General features: G+C 37.8%; 1 protein-coding gene across 3 annotated transcripts in view; it reads left to right on the top strand.

The window, feature by feature from the left end:
- Positions 1–12624, top strand: part of LOC113444312 (receptor-type tyrosine-protein phosphatase V-like) — a 53362-nt gene extending 40738 nt beyond the window's left edge. For 2 of the 3 annotated variants that reach the window (XM_087929267.1, XM_026712995.2), the window contains exons 26-37: positions 509–631; positions 968–1128; positions 1515–1650; positions 2307–2380; positions 2887–2974; positions 3525–3618; positions 4815–4891; positions 6454–6588; positions 7762–7884; positions 9102–9259; positions 9409–9547; positions 10791–12624. In XM_087929267.1, coding sequence (XP_087785393.1) covers positions 509–631; positions 968–1128; positions 1515–1650; positions 2307–2380; positions 2887–2974; positions 3525–3618; positions 4815–4891; positions 6454–6588; positions 7762–7884; positions 9102–9259; positions 9409–9547; positions 10791–10850 — 1368 coding nt within the window. In that variant the 3' untranslated portion in view covers positions 10851–12624. The remainder of the gene's footprint in view (positions 1–508; positions 632–967; positions 1129–1514; positions 1651–2306; positions 2381–2886; positions 2975–3524; positions 3619–4814; positions 4892–6453; positions 6589–7761; positions 7885–9101; positions 9260–9408; positions 9548–10790) is intronic. The other variant, XM_087929266.1, reaches the window with a different exon arrangement.
- Positions 12625–15389: the final 2765 nt, after the last annotated feature.

The following is a 15389-nucleotide window of genomic DNA, read 5'->3' as shown; positions in this document are numbered from 1 at the left end:
ATTTGTTGTAGAAAAAGCATTTGTTTGAATTACCGTATATTGGTGTTACATACTGCAGCCGGTCACAAAGGAAATTGGGATTTATAGGTAGATTTCTGGGCAATATGTGGTAGATGATCTGGAGTATTCATTGCCCGGTTATTTATTTGTGGTCTTATATTGTTGTTTCATTTTCACCCTCTGTAATTCTGACAAGTAAAATATGAATATAATTGATCTATTAATAATGTCTCAGGTGTAGATTTGTGTCAATTGCAGTGTGGTTCATAAGGTGCAACAGGTAGCTGACTCTGATCTCTCATACCCTGTTTTCCACCTGTTTTTAATTGGTGGAATAATCATCCTATCCCTACTGTGTGGTATATATATTACACAAAGCATCTTGAGCAAGAACAGCTACCAACAGTATGCTTTAGCATTGCCATGGCTATTTTCTACGAACATTGTTTAAATTACTCTTTCTTCTAAACCTTTGAAAATGTGCCAAACAATCCTCCTATTTTTATAGGTATTATGTGAATACTACTGGCCAACAGACATCTCTCATGTCTCTTCTGGAGAAATTAGCATTCATCTGCTTGCTCAGAATTTTGCTGATGAGTGGACAACACGGGAATTTAAACTGCAGCATGTAAGTGGAAGCCCGGCAAAGTACTCCCAAATCTTCCCAGATCAAAACAGCAAATAGGTTCTGTTAATCATTGTGCTGTGATATTGATTCTTAGTAATAGGGCCTCTTCCTGGATCAGTTTTCTTCATTACAATAGCTGAAATCTACCAAAATTATCTCACATAGTATCAGGGCAAGGCTCTATCAACTGCGGTTTTAACAGTAGGTACAGGTCTGTGATATAACATGTGATAACACAGTTGTTTGATAATGCCAGACTGTTATTCCATTTATTGGCCCAGATCCCGTTACCTGGCCTCTTGTCATAGACATTAACATGATTCTTTCCTATTACAGAAAGGACTAAATTTGGAGCGAAGATTGAGTCACTTACACTACACAGCATGGCCTAATCATGGTATTCCTGAGTCTACCATCTCCATGATTACTTTCATAGAGCTGGTACGAGCACATATGCAGAGTGTAAATGAATGTGGACCTATCCTGGTACATGGTAGGTAAGTTGCAATCAACCCACATGAATGCCCATTTTAAAAAGATTTATTTCAGTTAAAAACAAGAAATAAATTTCCAAAATCTCCCTCAAAGTCATTCTTGTTCAATAAAGAGATGCGTCACTTTACTTATTGATCCCCAAGCCCCAGAAATGTTAAGTATAACTCTTGGCTATGAAAATACTGCCCTTGCTAAAAAAATAAAGGAATGCTTTTTAACTATGATGACAAGAAAGTCTAAATTACTCATCTTCTGAAGCATCAGGAGTTACTTCTTGTCCAATTCTCTTGTATGCTGGATTTTGAAAGAATGGAAGTGAAAATGAGTAAAATGAAGAAAACGGTGAAACTTTTCACTGAGAGAATCCCTGGTTTCCCTTCTATTGCAGTGCAGGAGTGGGCCGCACAGGCACCTTCATTGCCCTTGATCGGCTCCTACAGCAGTTAAAGCATGAGAAGCTGGTTGATATCTTCAATACCGTTTACAGTCTTCGAATGAATCGGCATTGTATGATAGAGACTCTGGTGAGAAAATCTAGACCTCTCTCTCAATCTGTAGCTATCCAATTATTTAAGGATATGAGAAAGTTTTTTTTCCTTCCCATGAAATATTGGTCACCAATGGAGGTAGTGAAATTATAGTGGAAAGGAAACCTTCATTATGAAGAGGAACTTAAAACCTCAGTAATGAGAACTGATGATTACCAAGCTAAAATAGATGAAAGAATTATTACACTGAAATGAGTAGACTATGACCCACATAAAATTTCCTGTCCTTTTTGTATGGCTGTTTGCAGCTCCTAAGATGGTGCTAAAGATCTGTTGCAAAACTCTGTCCCACCAATTTTCAGGAGGAAACTAATGTTAGAGATCAGAGACATGTTCCAGAGGTTATAAGAAGCAGGTATTACAAAGTGAAGGCTCAGTAGGAAATTGTGCTACATAGAAAATGTGAGAAGATATGATGTGGGAGAATCTATTAAATCTAGATATCATTCACAGTATCACCAACTGGATTACAGTCTTTCAAACTTGTCCTGCTTATTCTTGTCTCCTACTTAAATCCCCAGGATTAAACTTTTCTGTAGGGGATTTTAAAAATCGTTCACTTTTGCACCTCAGATGTAGCATTTCTATTTCAAAATGTGCTGTATAGATAAACTACATGTTCTGCTTCCCAGGGGCAATACATTTTCCTGCATAGCTGTATCCTAGAGAAGATTTCTGAAGATCCACTCATTGGCCTGTCAGAGATGTAAGTTTCTTTCCACACATGCAATCCTTGTTAGGTTCCCCATCCTATCTATCATTCTTAGCCTAATAGTGCTTGCCCTACAAAAGTTATCAACCATGGAAACTTTTCTATGTCTTACCTTCAAGCAGATCAGCATCTATTGTAACCAATCAGAGCTTGTGCAAATAAAAGGCTAAGGGAACAAATCTAGGGACTTTTATTTCACATTGAGAAGGACCTTTGGAAATCAGATGTCCATGCAACACACTTACAGTAAACATTGTCTTTCCCTGTGTTACAATAACATCAACTTCCTTTTTAGTACAATTATAGAATTATCTAGTTTTATTCTTAATCTTCATTAGTACTTTGCCCAGCATACTGATGTCTGTTCTTCTTACCTATGCAGTAATATCAACCAATAGTACCAGGTCTTTATGGGTGCTGGTTTTTCTATGTAAAATTGTCAGCTGATGTTAAATTACTGCAATCGGCAGCTAAATAAATTCATTTATTGTCTTTTCAAGCTCCCATCCAGTCTCTCTCAAAAGTTTTGTTCAGCACCATGCAAAAAACTGTTCTCAGTCCAATGCTGGCTTCCTAAAGGAATATGAGGTAAGATTTTGGCATAAGGATGTTGAGTTTAGGAAACATTTTCCTGTCTATAAATCCACACCAGGGGCCCAAGTTCAGTAACAACATGAGTAGATAGGACTGAGAAGTATCCTTTCTGAAGTCCTTAGAACTCCAGTTAATCAGTATCTAAAGTACTGGGTTAAATGAAACCTCAGTATATAATGCAGTTTTCTATATTTACTTTTCTATGTTGTTCCATGTAGTTATTCAAGTAGAGTTTGTCTCCCTCAATACGTTAATTTAAAACATAAGGAATGCACGTAGGCTGCACATTCCAATCAATATGGCCTTTGTTATTGTTGTTGTTTGTTATAAATTATAGGCTGCCCAACTCCCAGTGACTTACAGACTTTACCCATTTGGCTGAATGTTTGGAAAGACTGAGGAGCACAGATACTGTGTTGATCCTTCCCACACCCACAGGGACAGGATTTTGCCAAGCTCTTTGTGAATGAAAAGTATGTCAGTTAAGACAGAACTAACAATTTTCCAGTCTTAGGTTTTCCTTTTCTACTGTGTTTGTCTTCAGCAGATGCTCTTGGAAGTTGCAAAAGAGGAAATAAATTCTGCCATACCACCTTCTGTCAATCAGCAAATCAACCTCAGCTCCAGCAAGATACCATGTGAGTGATAGAGTTTTGTAGCCCGTAAAAACATATCTTAGATTTGTACTTAAGGAGAACAAAGGGCTCATCCACATAGCCACTTGGCTGTGATTTCCTATGAAGCCAGAGTCCAAGGTAATCATATGGAGGTAATCATATCAGCATAAATTGTGCTGTCCCCACAGCATGCCTCTCATGTACATCCAAATTGGGATCATGCTGAGCTGCTTCCCTATATCCTTTCCCTACGACACTGTAAGGACAGTAATATAAACTTTTCTTTGATTGAAGTTTGCCATTAATTTTATAAGTGTGTATGATGGGGTGCTTATAAGGTCTGGAATTTCCAATCACTCTTTTTGTTCTATTATTTGTTCCTCAAAAGGACTTTTGCCCCATCAATCTAGCAACTATTAAACACTTTGTCTTTCTTAATTACAATATATCCATTGTCTGGATTTGTGCAGCTGAGATTGGTTATTTGATAAGGCAAGTTGGAAAGGTGAAGTTTGAGAAATCCATTTACTGAACCCTGTGTCAAGTTAAAGTATTCATCTGAAATATCCCCAGATCAGGGTAGCCCAAACACCCAAGCTATTCAGACTTGGTAGGATTGAGTCAGACAGTTTCTCCCCATCTAACTTGCCCAGCCTCCATGTACTGGAGCTCTTGGCCATTCCAAGAGCAAAAAATATAATGGGGTATCATCAGCATACTAGTAATACCAAATCCCAAACCTGTTGATAACGTTAGTCAGTGGTTTTCTATAAATATTGAAAAAGAGGGGGTGGAGAGTAGAACTGTGTAGCACCTCACAAAGGGAGAGGGGGCCCCAGGGATCTCCAAATAATTAGAACCAAGGGAAGAAAGAAGGAGAAGCATTGTAAAATGATGCCTCCATTCACCAACTCACAGAGTAGGATACTGTGGTCAATTCTATGATAGTCCAGCAATTTGTAAGAAGTCATTGCTTTAGTTGTGGCTCTCCCTGCGGTCAGGCTTCCTCAGCTTAGGCTGGGCACAGCAAAATCCTTGATATAAAAAGACTAATTGCTCTGACACTTGTAGAGTCCATAGCAAGAACTATAACAATAGAGCTAAATTAACTAGGCTGAGATAAAAGAGATGTGATGATAGGTACGGTGCTGTATGTACTCAACTGAACATTCCTATGTCTTCCAACCATTGTCCTTCACACTAAATCTGTTTTGCAGACGATCGCTCTAAAGTGAAGTTTTTACCACTGGATCGAGATCCATTCTCAGATCTTGCACATGTCTGGTTTATCCCTGTGAGTCCACCATACTTAATATTTTCTTCTTTCTGCTTTCTGTTATTGCAAAAGTATTTCTTTGCTCCTTGTTTTGTTTATAAAAGGAATAATTCACATTCAGGTAGATCTTTTTTCTATATTGCTTCTATTAATATATACTTTAAAAATCCCATTCTCACCCCTATGACTGGCATGTGTCTTCCCCAATCTTGGATCCTCTACCTGAGGCCTGGGAGTTTGAAGGTTCTGTGCACTTGTTCCTTTTCTGGACAGAGAGCTCCGATGTTGTACGTGAGATCCATTGGAGCCCCTCTTCCAGCTTAGGAGCCACAGTCATGAGTGTTCTTACCACTGCTAGGACCACTTGGCCTTACTCTCTGTCTGTCTGTACACACACACACAACACACACACACAGTATAACGATATTGTCACAGAATGTAAGCTGTTCCAAGCAAAGGTGCCTTTTGCAATTATTATTACACAATATAGTTCTTGTCAAGATGGGAACAGATAATGGGTTATGCAGAAAATCTTAGCTCAATATGTCCATTAAAAACAAGTATATTGATGAAAATTCAATATTAAAGCGTTCAAATTAACATAAATCAGGAATAGCTTTTGAAGGCATATTTAGAAATCCAAAGTGTCTTGATAATCTAGAGTAAGGGTGTCAGGTTGGATCTAGAGACTTGAGGCAAAACATGTGTAAAAATATATTAATTTATAAACTAAATTAAAGTAAAAGATAAGAATATTGTATGTCCAACAAGATACTATTTTTGCCAGAGTGTTAAATGCCACTTTAGTTGCATTGGTAGAAATGTACTCAAAGCAAAGAATTTTCAGCATTCCAGAAAGGCCACCAAAAGAATCCATAATTCAGTCAACATCTGAGGACAGTTACTATTTGTGCATATGTATACTTTAGGTAAAATCAAGCAAAGGGGGTATGATAAAAGTTTATAAAGTTATGTTTGGTGTGGAAAAAGCTATTTTTCTTCTAATTTTCCGTGATATTTTTTTGCTACCATTGACAAAAGGATAAAATGATGCCCTTCTCCCTTACAATTTATATTTCAGTGTGGAAACTAAATCTTATGTCATCACTGATATAAGTTCTTTCATTTGTCTGCGGAATAGTACTGTACCATAATTTATGGATTAAGTGGGGAAAACTAAATGCCACATACGTAGAGCCTTATCCTTCTGTATTCCCACTTGCCAACACATCCTGCCTAACCATAAGGCTACTTATACTGGAGGCAGAAGATTTTGGTTCTAGTATTAGTTTCATCAACTCCTGGCACCCCATCCCCAAGCCTCTGTTATGTTGCATGGGAAAAGAGGCAGATACAGATATTGTATGTTTACAACTTATTTGAGTAACTCACTTGCAGTTTTATAATGGCATGCTAAAACTTAGATCAGACTTAGACGAGGTTTACCTGGTTATCCCAATGTTAGACTAAACCTGCCTAGTGTCATTTGCTTCCATAATTTTCTGCAGTTTTTCTACAAGCAAATTATGTAAATAAAATACTTGTGTTGTTAATTAGCTTATGTCTTTTTAATATGATAGGGCTGCAATTCAGCCAAGGACTATATTGCTATAGAAGGACCTGACAAGCTGGCCTTGGAGGAGTTCTGGGGACTAATCTGGGAACGTGGTGTCCACACTATCATCACTTTGCTACCTAGGCAGATGAATAGTCCGGTAAGATAGTCATCATATAATTTCACAGAATCCCAAAGAGAGGCCTTTGGTATTAAATGACTCAGCAATGAAGAGTAATACGAGAAGTTTATACTTAAGATTGGTGGAAATTGTCACTAAGATACACTGTCCTAGCTGCAAAGGAGTTGTTCTTCTGTGAAATTGGGAATTGTGATGTTTGAGACATTCCTGTATAGGCAACACCATCCTTCTTAGTGATGTCTCATGAGAAAAACTCCTGTTCACAGTCACTCATGACTTAGACATCTCCTGCCTAAGTAACATCAAAGCTGCCCTTGAAAAACACTGGAAGCTACAGCTATTTTAAAATGCAGTGGCCTGGATTGTGATGGTATATCTCACTGCTCTGGGAACTGCAGTGGCTGTGAGATAACTTTGGATATAATTCAGTTGTCACCTTCAAGGCCATATATGGTTTTGGTTATTTGTGCAAGCATCTCCATTATTTATCTGCCAATTGAATAGTGCCAACTCCCTCTATAAATCTTTTCTATATGAGAATACCACCAGATGTAATCTCAGAAGTAGGCATTTCCAGTTCCACTCCCAAACTGGAATTCTGTTCCTTTCCTTCTGGGTTCCAGGAAAGCATTTAAGGCCTGACTGTTCCAAATGGTGATTCAAGACTTGAACTTGGCAGATGCATGATTTTCAATATTTCCTCTTTTTTGTATGATGTTGATGTTCTATTTATTTTATGAAAGGGTTCATTTATTTTTCTTTAAGAACATTTTTTTCCTTTTTTTTTAATATTAGCTGCCTCAAATTGGCAACATGCAAATTATGGAATTAAATAATTATCCCAGCTGCCATGTTTATGAGTCCTTCTGTAGGACTGCAGTATGTTGAAGACTGCCTTGTTTATTAGCATCACTGTGATAACAGAAGGACACTTGCTTTGTTTAATGAAAGGGGATGGGTTTTGAATGAGCTCTGCCAAAATATTCATGTGAGAAGCATTACTTCAGTAATACCAACTACAGTGATTTGGCTGTGTACTCTGGTGTTATTAATTTTATGTGGGGAATAGGAAGTTGATAATATGGATCTTTTATTGGCTCAAAGACTATGAATAACCAGCAATAACTATGCTATTAGTCCTGCTGGAAACACAGATTTGTAACTGCAATGCCTTCTTTTTTTTTTGCATAGGCTCCAGATAAGTCATGCTGGCCATTGGAGGGTGAACCTGTCTGCACAGAGACGCTCACCATACAGCAAGGGCCTGAAAAAATTGTTTCAGGGTGGCCTTGTGTTCAGCTCAGACTAAAATTTGTACGTGAGTTGGTCAGGAGAAGAAAGTGAACTGTTGTGGAAACATGAACATCAATGCACAGAGATGTTTCTCTGGCACAGCATGTGGATGTTTAAATGAGCTTGACTAGAGATGCTTGTGAACTAACTAAATTTCAGAGGCTGAAGATGTCAACTTCCCTCTTTTCAGTTTGTGGCTCATGGTGGTGGATGGACCTTTTTTTTATTCTTCAGATAGCATTTTATTGTATATGGAATTGCCAGTCAAAGCCAAACCAGGAAGATAATGTGGGAGATTTACATTTTCTTTAGAGGAACTCAAGCGGTTTTTGTTTTTGTTTTCTTAGAGGAATTAAATGGATCTGCTCATGCTAAGAAACTAATTACTATGTTTTAAATGAAGAACACCCCTTCTCCGAGATCCAATTACATTCTATATTTGGGGTTCTTTTTATTGCGTTTACATGCTTATATTCTTGAAATTTGGTTTTATTGTATGTGATTTTTATACAGTTATCTTATGAATATGTATGCATATGCGCAGGGGTGGGATTCTACCAGTTTGGGTGAACCAGATGTTAAATTTACATCTGGTTCACCAAACCGGTATTTGAACCAACCAGCTGGCCCCGCCTTCTCCTTCCCTCCCAAGAGTCTCCAATGTGGCCCATTTTCAGTGCAAGTCAGTGCTGGGTCTGTGCGGAGCTCTGGGAGGGGAAAAACAGGCCTTCCGGAAGTCCAAAAACGGGCCTGTTTCTGTCTTCTGGAGGGCCTCCAGAGCCCAGGGAAGGCCATTTTTGCCCTCCCAGAGGCCCAAGGGAAGCCTCCAGACCCTTGGGAAGGCAAAAAACAGCCCTCCTGGTAGTACCGGTAGGCCACGCCCACCCAGCAACTGCATAAGCACACATGCACACACACACACACACACACACATATATATATATATACAACAGACGAAGCTAAGTTCTGATTTAATGCTGGTTGGAGGTAAGGAAGTAAAAGCCCCAGGAGCAGTTGTGTTCATGTGAAGTGAAAGTGAAAGTAAATGGAATCCTGCTAAGTTAGTCCAACTTCTGTTTGCTGTTCCTGATTCTCTTTATAGTAGAGGATGAACATGCACTATCTCTATTTCTTTGCTTTTGAACTCGCAGTGTGCTTATAGCAATGTATCTAAGCTACACTGAATTTTTAATCCGTGTATTGTGCTTGCACTGATGATGTCTTCATTGTTTTGTCAGGAGAAAAAGGCAAAGGAAAGACTGTTGCAACAATTCCGATTTCCTTTGGGGGAAGGAGAAGAGTTGCCAGATCCTGAGGTTCTGGTGGGCTTTCTCACTGTTGTCAGACAGCTAGTGCCATACCGGAAGAGGACCAACCCTTTAGTTCTGCATTGCAGGTAAGAACCCAAATCCTTTCCTGGGTCAAGGGTATTTTTCTTGGATATCAGCCTTGGATTGGTAAATACTAAATACTCCCTGTTGTCTGGATGGGATGACAGTATACAGCTATTATATGGCACTATACTAATTCTTACTTCTTTCCCAGTTCGGGAGGCGTAGGCCAGATGGGGATACTCATTGCCTTAGATACTCTGCTGCAGCAGCTGAAAGGAGAGAAAAATGTGGATGTGTATGGTGTTGTTTTGAGACTGGTGAGGAGCTGTTGCCTCATGACTCCATCATTGGTAAGTAAAGCCGAGAGCTGTATCAGATTTAGAAGGTTCCAACCTCTGGACTCATCATGATTGCTATGTTCGTAAAGGCTGTCACTTAACTGTGCGGATATCTTTTCTGATGATCAAATATGCTTGTTTTTAATTAAAGCTAAAGGAAACAAAAATGTATTACATATGCTCCGGAACAGAGGTCTCCAACCTTGGCAACTTTAAGACTTGTGGACTTCAACTCCCAGAATTCCTCAGCCAGCAAAGGAATTGAAGTCCACAAATCTTAAAATTGCCAAGGTTGGAGACCCCTGCTCCAGAACAGTCTTATCGGGAACATTTGAGATGCATTTTTGGCTCGTTCATCACCATGGCAGGAACAGATCATTGTTCTAGGTCAGCCTTATCCAATTGATACCTTGCAGATATATTGGACTACCCTCCAGCCATTGGTAGTTCATGTCCATTCCACATTCAATGCAAAAGGAAATATACAATCTGGAGAAGAATTGCAGCTTCTCAAATCAAAATATTGCAGTTAGAACTAGGAAAATATATGGACCATACTGTGAATAAAACACAGGCTTTTTATTGTGAAGACAGGACAAATGCATATTTATTTTATTGAATGATATGTTGTAAACACTTTCAGTCATGTATTATTAAAATAAATCAGTTCATTATATTTATGCTCTACCTTCAGCCTTCTTCTACAAGAGTAAATTTTTCAGGGAGCTGAAAAACAACAGTGTGCCACCAGAGGGCATTGCATACAGCCTGTTCCCAGACTGAAAATTAAAATACTGATGTGAAAAATGTACTGTATAGATTTTATACTTAGCTCTGTGACGCTTATGCAAGTTTATTTATTCAAAGAACTCCCTGGTTCTGCCTTGTAGAATACAACATGGAGAGATAAGGGCAGAAATGACCAAGATGTTTAGCCTTGGAAACTTTCACATATGTAGCAAAGTGGTCAGTCTGTGGTTTATTTGGGGTTTTTTTTCCCTGCAACCATAAAACAGTAGCAGATGCTAGGGCTCATGCTGTTAATATATGAAGCTCTTCATGCTACATTAGCAGTTCTAGCCTGAACCTGTACTTCCTAGTGTGGTGTGATGGCCTTCAGTAATATGTTTCCTACCCCTCCCCTCCCTCTCTTTTTATGGTATCAGTACAATCTTCTTTTTAAATCATGCTTATCTGCATCATCTCATGTATTATGTGTCTCTCTCCCTCTCTCCCCCCACTTCCATTCCTCTAGGATAAATATATTTATCTATATGAATGCATTCGTGATGTCATCACCCAGAAACAAGTTTAGGCTCTGGTCTCTGCTCCTGATTAGATGATGGATAGAACTTCAGAGTGCAGCAGAATTGTGGACATAGACTGAACTGGTGCTTTCCTGCGCTGAGATGTGCAGGTACCCCAGGGGCTCTGACCTTGATCTGTGTGGAAGGTGAAATAATGAGTCTGTAAAAATGCTGGCTGTGATGTTCCACTCTTCCAGTTGCAGGAAGATAATTTCTGCTGACAGCAGAATTCTGTTCCTCAAGACAGGGTTGTGCATGCCATAACAACTCATTCTTCATTCTGGATACAGATACATTTGCTGTTGGGGTGGGATAGAAAAACCACCTCCTGAGCCTTCCCAGGTTTTGTTCAGTCCTTAAAATACAACGAAACATGTTGTTGAATATGGATAGAGTTGGTAGGTTCAAGATGTCTCATGACATCATTGTACAAATTTACAGCAAGTAAATTTCAGATAATAATCGCTTTGTGACAAAAACAAAGCTGGAGAAATTGCAAGAAGGGAATGGAATAAAGTTCCAGTGATTCTCCCTCTCTGTTACATTTCTGATGTTGCATGTTGGATCCTTATAACAACAGAGCTACCCAATTATGGCAGTTAAGTCCATCATACGGAATGGCATGGTCTGGATACCAGCATTTTTTCCCCTCCTGTTTTGACATTTTCCAATACAAATAGGCTGTGAAAAATACTTTATTGTTAACTGGCATGTTAACAGTAGGATAATCCCAAATCAGTGGTGCATTTTCTTTTCACATTCACAGCCAAATTATTCAGAAAGTTAATTTTCCATATATAAAATTACTCATATTTTTTTAAAACCAAACCTAAATCTGGCTTTCTTACAAAGAGAAAAATATTCTAAAGAGATGTGTTATTAGATCCAATCTAGTAATGTAAAATTAGAGGTAAAGAAAAGAATGGATTAAAAATTTACCAGATGAATTTTAGTAAAGAAATTATCAAAAAGAATGTCCTTATAGAGAATATGAATAATTTGGTATGAAAGAGATTTTCCACAGTGTTTGCATAAGTTCTTATTAAATGCAGAATAGGTTCTTTGAGAGATTAAAATTATGGAATGGTCTGGAAAAGATGATACCCAACTACACAAACACCATTTTGCCTTATTTTGAATTTTTCCAAAACTTGTGCCTAGCTATTGTTGCAGATAGGGCAAGTTTTCCTAAGTCCCTTAATCCATATTCCATATGCAGAAGCAGCTAGAAAATATACAGTCTCTAAAAAAACCCCACTCATATTGCAAATTTATAGCTTCCTCTGTTTCTCTTGAGTTCCATTCTTCACCTTAACTCTGGATTCTTGAATCTTACTTGGTTCCATCTCGAAGTGTATAGCAAAGACAAGGTGAAAACAACTGCAATAATAAGTTTTGGAGACACAACTGAAAGTTGGGCTTTTCTTCTTGCGAGTTCTGATTTGCGATCTTATGCTCATTTACACAAAAGTAACTCGTATTAAACTGAATTTAATTATTCAAATTAATATTCACAGGATTCCATGATAGGCTTTTCTTATCCTAAAGCATTGCTTGAGAATTTTTTTTTTTTTTGAGTTTCATGAAATCCAGTTTTGCTTTTTGCTTTTTTCTTTTTTGACTTACCCCCCCTAATTCCATTTTTTAAAGTTGTAACTTTAATTTTGAAATGGGATTGAACTATCCATTGGGAGAAGTGCATTTTTACAGATAGGTATGAGTTACCCCAATTTCCTGGGGAAAATGTTTTTATAATAATAAATTATTCTATGAAAAATGAAATGTTTTGCATTCAGTTTTGTCTACTTTCTTCACTTACATTTATGCTAAGAAAAAGAAATTATTATACTTTGAAATGTGCATGGTGTTTCACTGGATGACAAAGTTGTGGTCAAATTTATCATTAGTAGTCTTCTTCCAAAGGGCAAAGAAAAGACAGTGAGTTTTATAAACTATGCATTAATAAATCTAGGAAATGTAGGCTAGCACAAACCAGTAATCACTATTTTATGGCTTGAATGGTTCAGCAGATAGTTAAATTGATAGTGTATTGTAGATCATAGCTTTGGTGGGCCATACTTTCTAGAGCAACTTTTTCCAGTGCAAGCTGTGGATTCTTGAGTACTCAAATACTTCTGGGACTGTCAACATGGAAAAGGATGCCTTGAGTTTACAACCTTAAAAATAGACATAGTAAAACAATAGGAGAGAAATAGATGGAGGTGGGGTGAACAGCAATATTCTTTCAGCTATATGTAATTCAGCTTAGATCAAATACTGGTAGTCTTTGACTTATGATTGGTCACTCAGTGACTATTTGAAGTTAACATGGATCTCCACTGGAACCCAGTTCCAAAGTTCTGACAATAAACCCCCATCCCTATGGTCACATGATAGTATTTTATATCAGTTTTCTCCCCCCAAAACAGCATTTACTTCTGATTTTTGGCAAAACTGGCCTATGATGAACAATTGGTTTACTTTACCACTGCTGCAAAAAAATATGGTAAAATTGGTTAGTCATGGTGACCTGTATTTAGGCAACAAAAAACAATGTGCAGAATAGATAGAATAGATGGTACCTGGCTCAATACCTGTGAGAGGGATCTCAGAGTCCTGGTGGATAATCCCTGAGGCAGCAGTGTGCTGCAGCTGCTAAAAAAGCACTTGAAGTATTAATGTCACCTTTTAGTAAGACCATACTTGAAATATTTCATCCAGTTTGTTTGCATCAATATAAAAAAAGATGTTGAGACTCTAGAACAGAGTGTCAAAATGGCAGCCCACAGGACGGATGTGTCATGTGCAGGCCATGTCCACCCCAGCTCCACGAAGGGGAAAAAAACATTGCAAAACATCACATGACAGCGAGTTAGACATCAGTGCTCTAGAAAGTGTGCAGAGAAGAGCAACAAAGATGATTAGGGGACTGGAGGCTAAAACTAGAACAGAACAGTTGCTGAATTGGGTATGTCTAGGTTAATGAAAAGAAGAACTAAGGATGACATGATATATAAGGGATTGCTCCAAATAAGAGGGAGTCAAGCTATTCTCCAAAGCACCTGAATGCAGGACAAGAAGCAATGGATGGAAAACTCGTCAAGAAGAGAACCAACCTAGAATTTTCCTGACAAAACAACTAATCAATGGAACAATTTGCCCCCAGTACTTGTGGGTGCTCCAATACTGGAAGTTTTAAAGAAGAGATTGGACAACCATTTATCTGAAATGCTATAGGGTTTCCTGCCTGAGCAAGGGGTTGGACTAGACCTCCAATGTCCCTTCCAACTTTGTTTTTCTGTCATGACTTACAACCTAACAGGCAGGCTTCATTACTGTTATAAGTCAACTATTGTAAGTAGTCTTTCCAAACCTGTTGCACTTGAAATATTGATTAACTGACTGATTGATTATGTGCCACCAAGTTAATGTTGATTGTTAGCAACCACATCGATAAACCCCCAGAATTCAAGGTAAATTGGATTATAATTTATTGTCTCAAGAGGTGGAAGCACGTAACTGATCCTGCTGTGCTCAAAAGGTAAACTGAGTTATATCTGTATATAACTTCAATTAATGGGAAATTAAGAAAATATCTCAGATAAAAGGAACAGCAAACTACTAACTGTTGCCAAGAAAACAACATGGAAGTTAAGCCTGAGTAAAAAAAACCACTGTCTAATTTGTTTTCTCCTCAAGTTTGGTCATAATCAGCAAATATTGAGGGAACACATTATAGAAGAGTACAAGGTGGTATTTTGACTAGAGGGTAAATTTCTGTTGACTGCCTGGAAAAAGTTTTGAGAAAAATTTGGAGAAAGGTCACATTAGCATTCTGAGAAGCATAAGAGATTTAAGAGTAGGCAAATAGTAGAATTGGATGGAAAGTAGGAAAAGTATAAAAAAATGAGAGTTTTAAAGATTGACTCTCTGATAACAATTCTGAGAAATTCTAAACCACCTAATCTAGTCATGTAAATTCATTTTGGAAATGAAACTGAAAATAGCAGAAAGTTTTATGTAAAATTCTGTAACCTGTAAATTTCTTATGCGTCTTCTAAATCAGTCTGCTACCTGATTACACACCACATTTATTTATATATTGTCTGGCTAGCATATTTTCAAACATGGTACAATGTAGTCATCAGAATGAAAATATTGAAAACCTGAACAACTGAAATGCAAGACAGATGAGCCAGCTGATGGGGAAAAATTAATTATCTAGCATTTGTTTATGTGGTTTATTTTCTTTATTTTTAAATACTATTTTGTATAAGTCTTTTATTGTCCAACTTCCCATATCTCAAATCTTAGTGCTGCATTTGACTTTGAGAGAATACTGGGGTGTATATATTGAGCTATGCCATGATTTTTTTTTAAGATTTACAATTTGTTTCTGTTAATTAAATCACAATTAAGCCCAATTATCACAATTAAGCCCAAACAAGCAAACTATATTAAGGCTTTTATGCAGTGTGAGAACCCAGTCAGTCAACCAACTCCTTGGAAAGTTCCTATGAAAAGCCCAATTTGTCTTAGTGACACCT

This window comes from Pseudonaja textilis, chromosome 3 (genome assembly GCF_049901715.1).
Source record: "Pseudonaja textilis isolate UNSWEBS1 chromosome 3, rPseTex1.2, whole genome shotgun sequence".
Taxonomy (NCBI): domain Eukaryota; kingdom Metazoa; phylum Chordata; class Lepidosauria; order Squamata; family Elapidae; genus Pseudonaja; species Pseudonaja textilis.
Note: the sequence above shows the minus strand (reverse complement) of the source record. Positions and strands in the feature narration are given on the sequence as shown.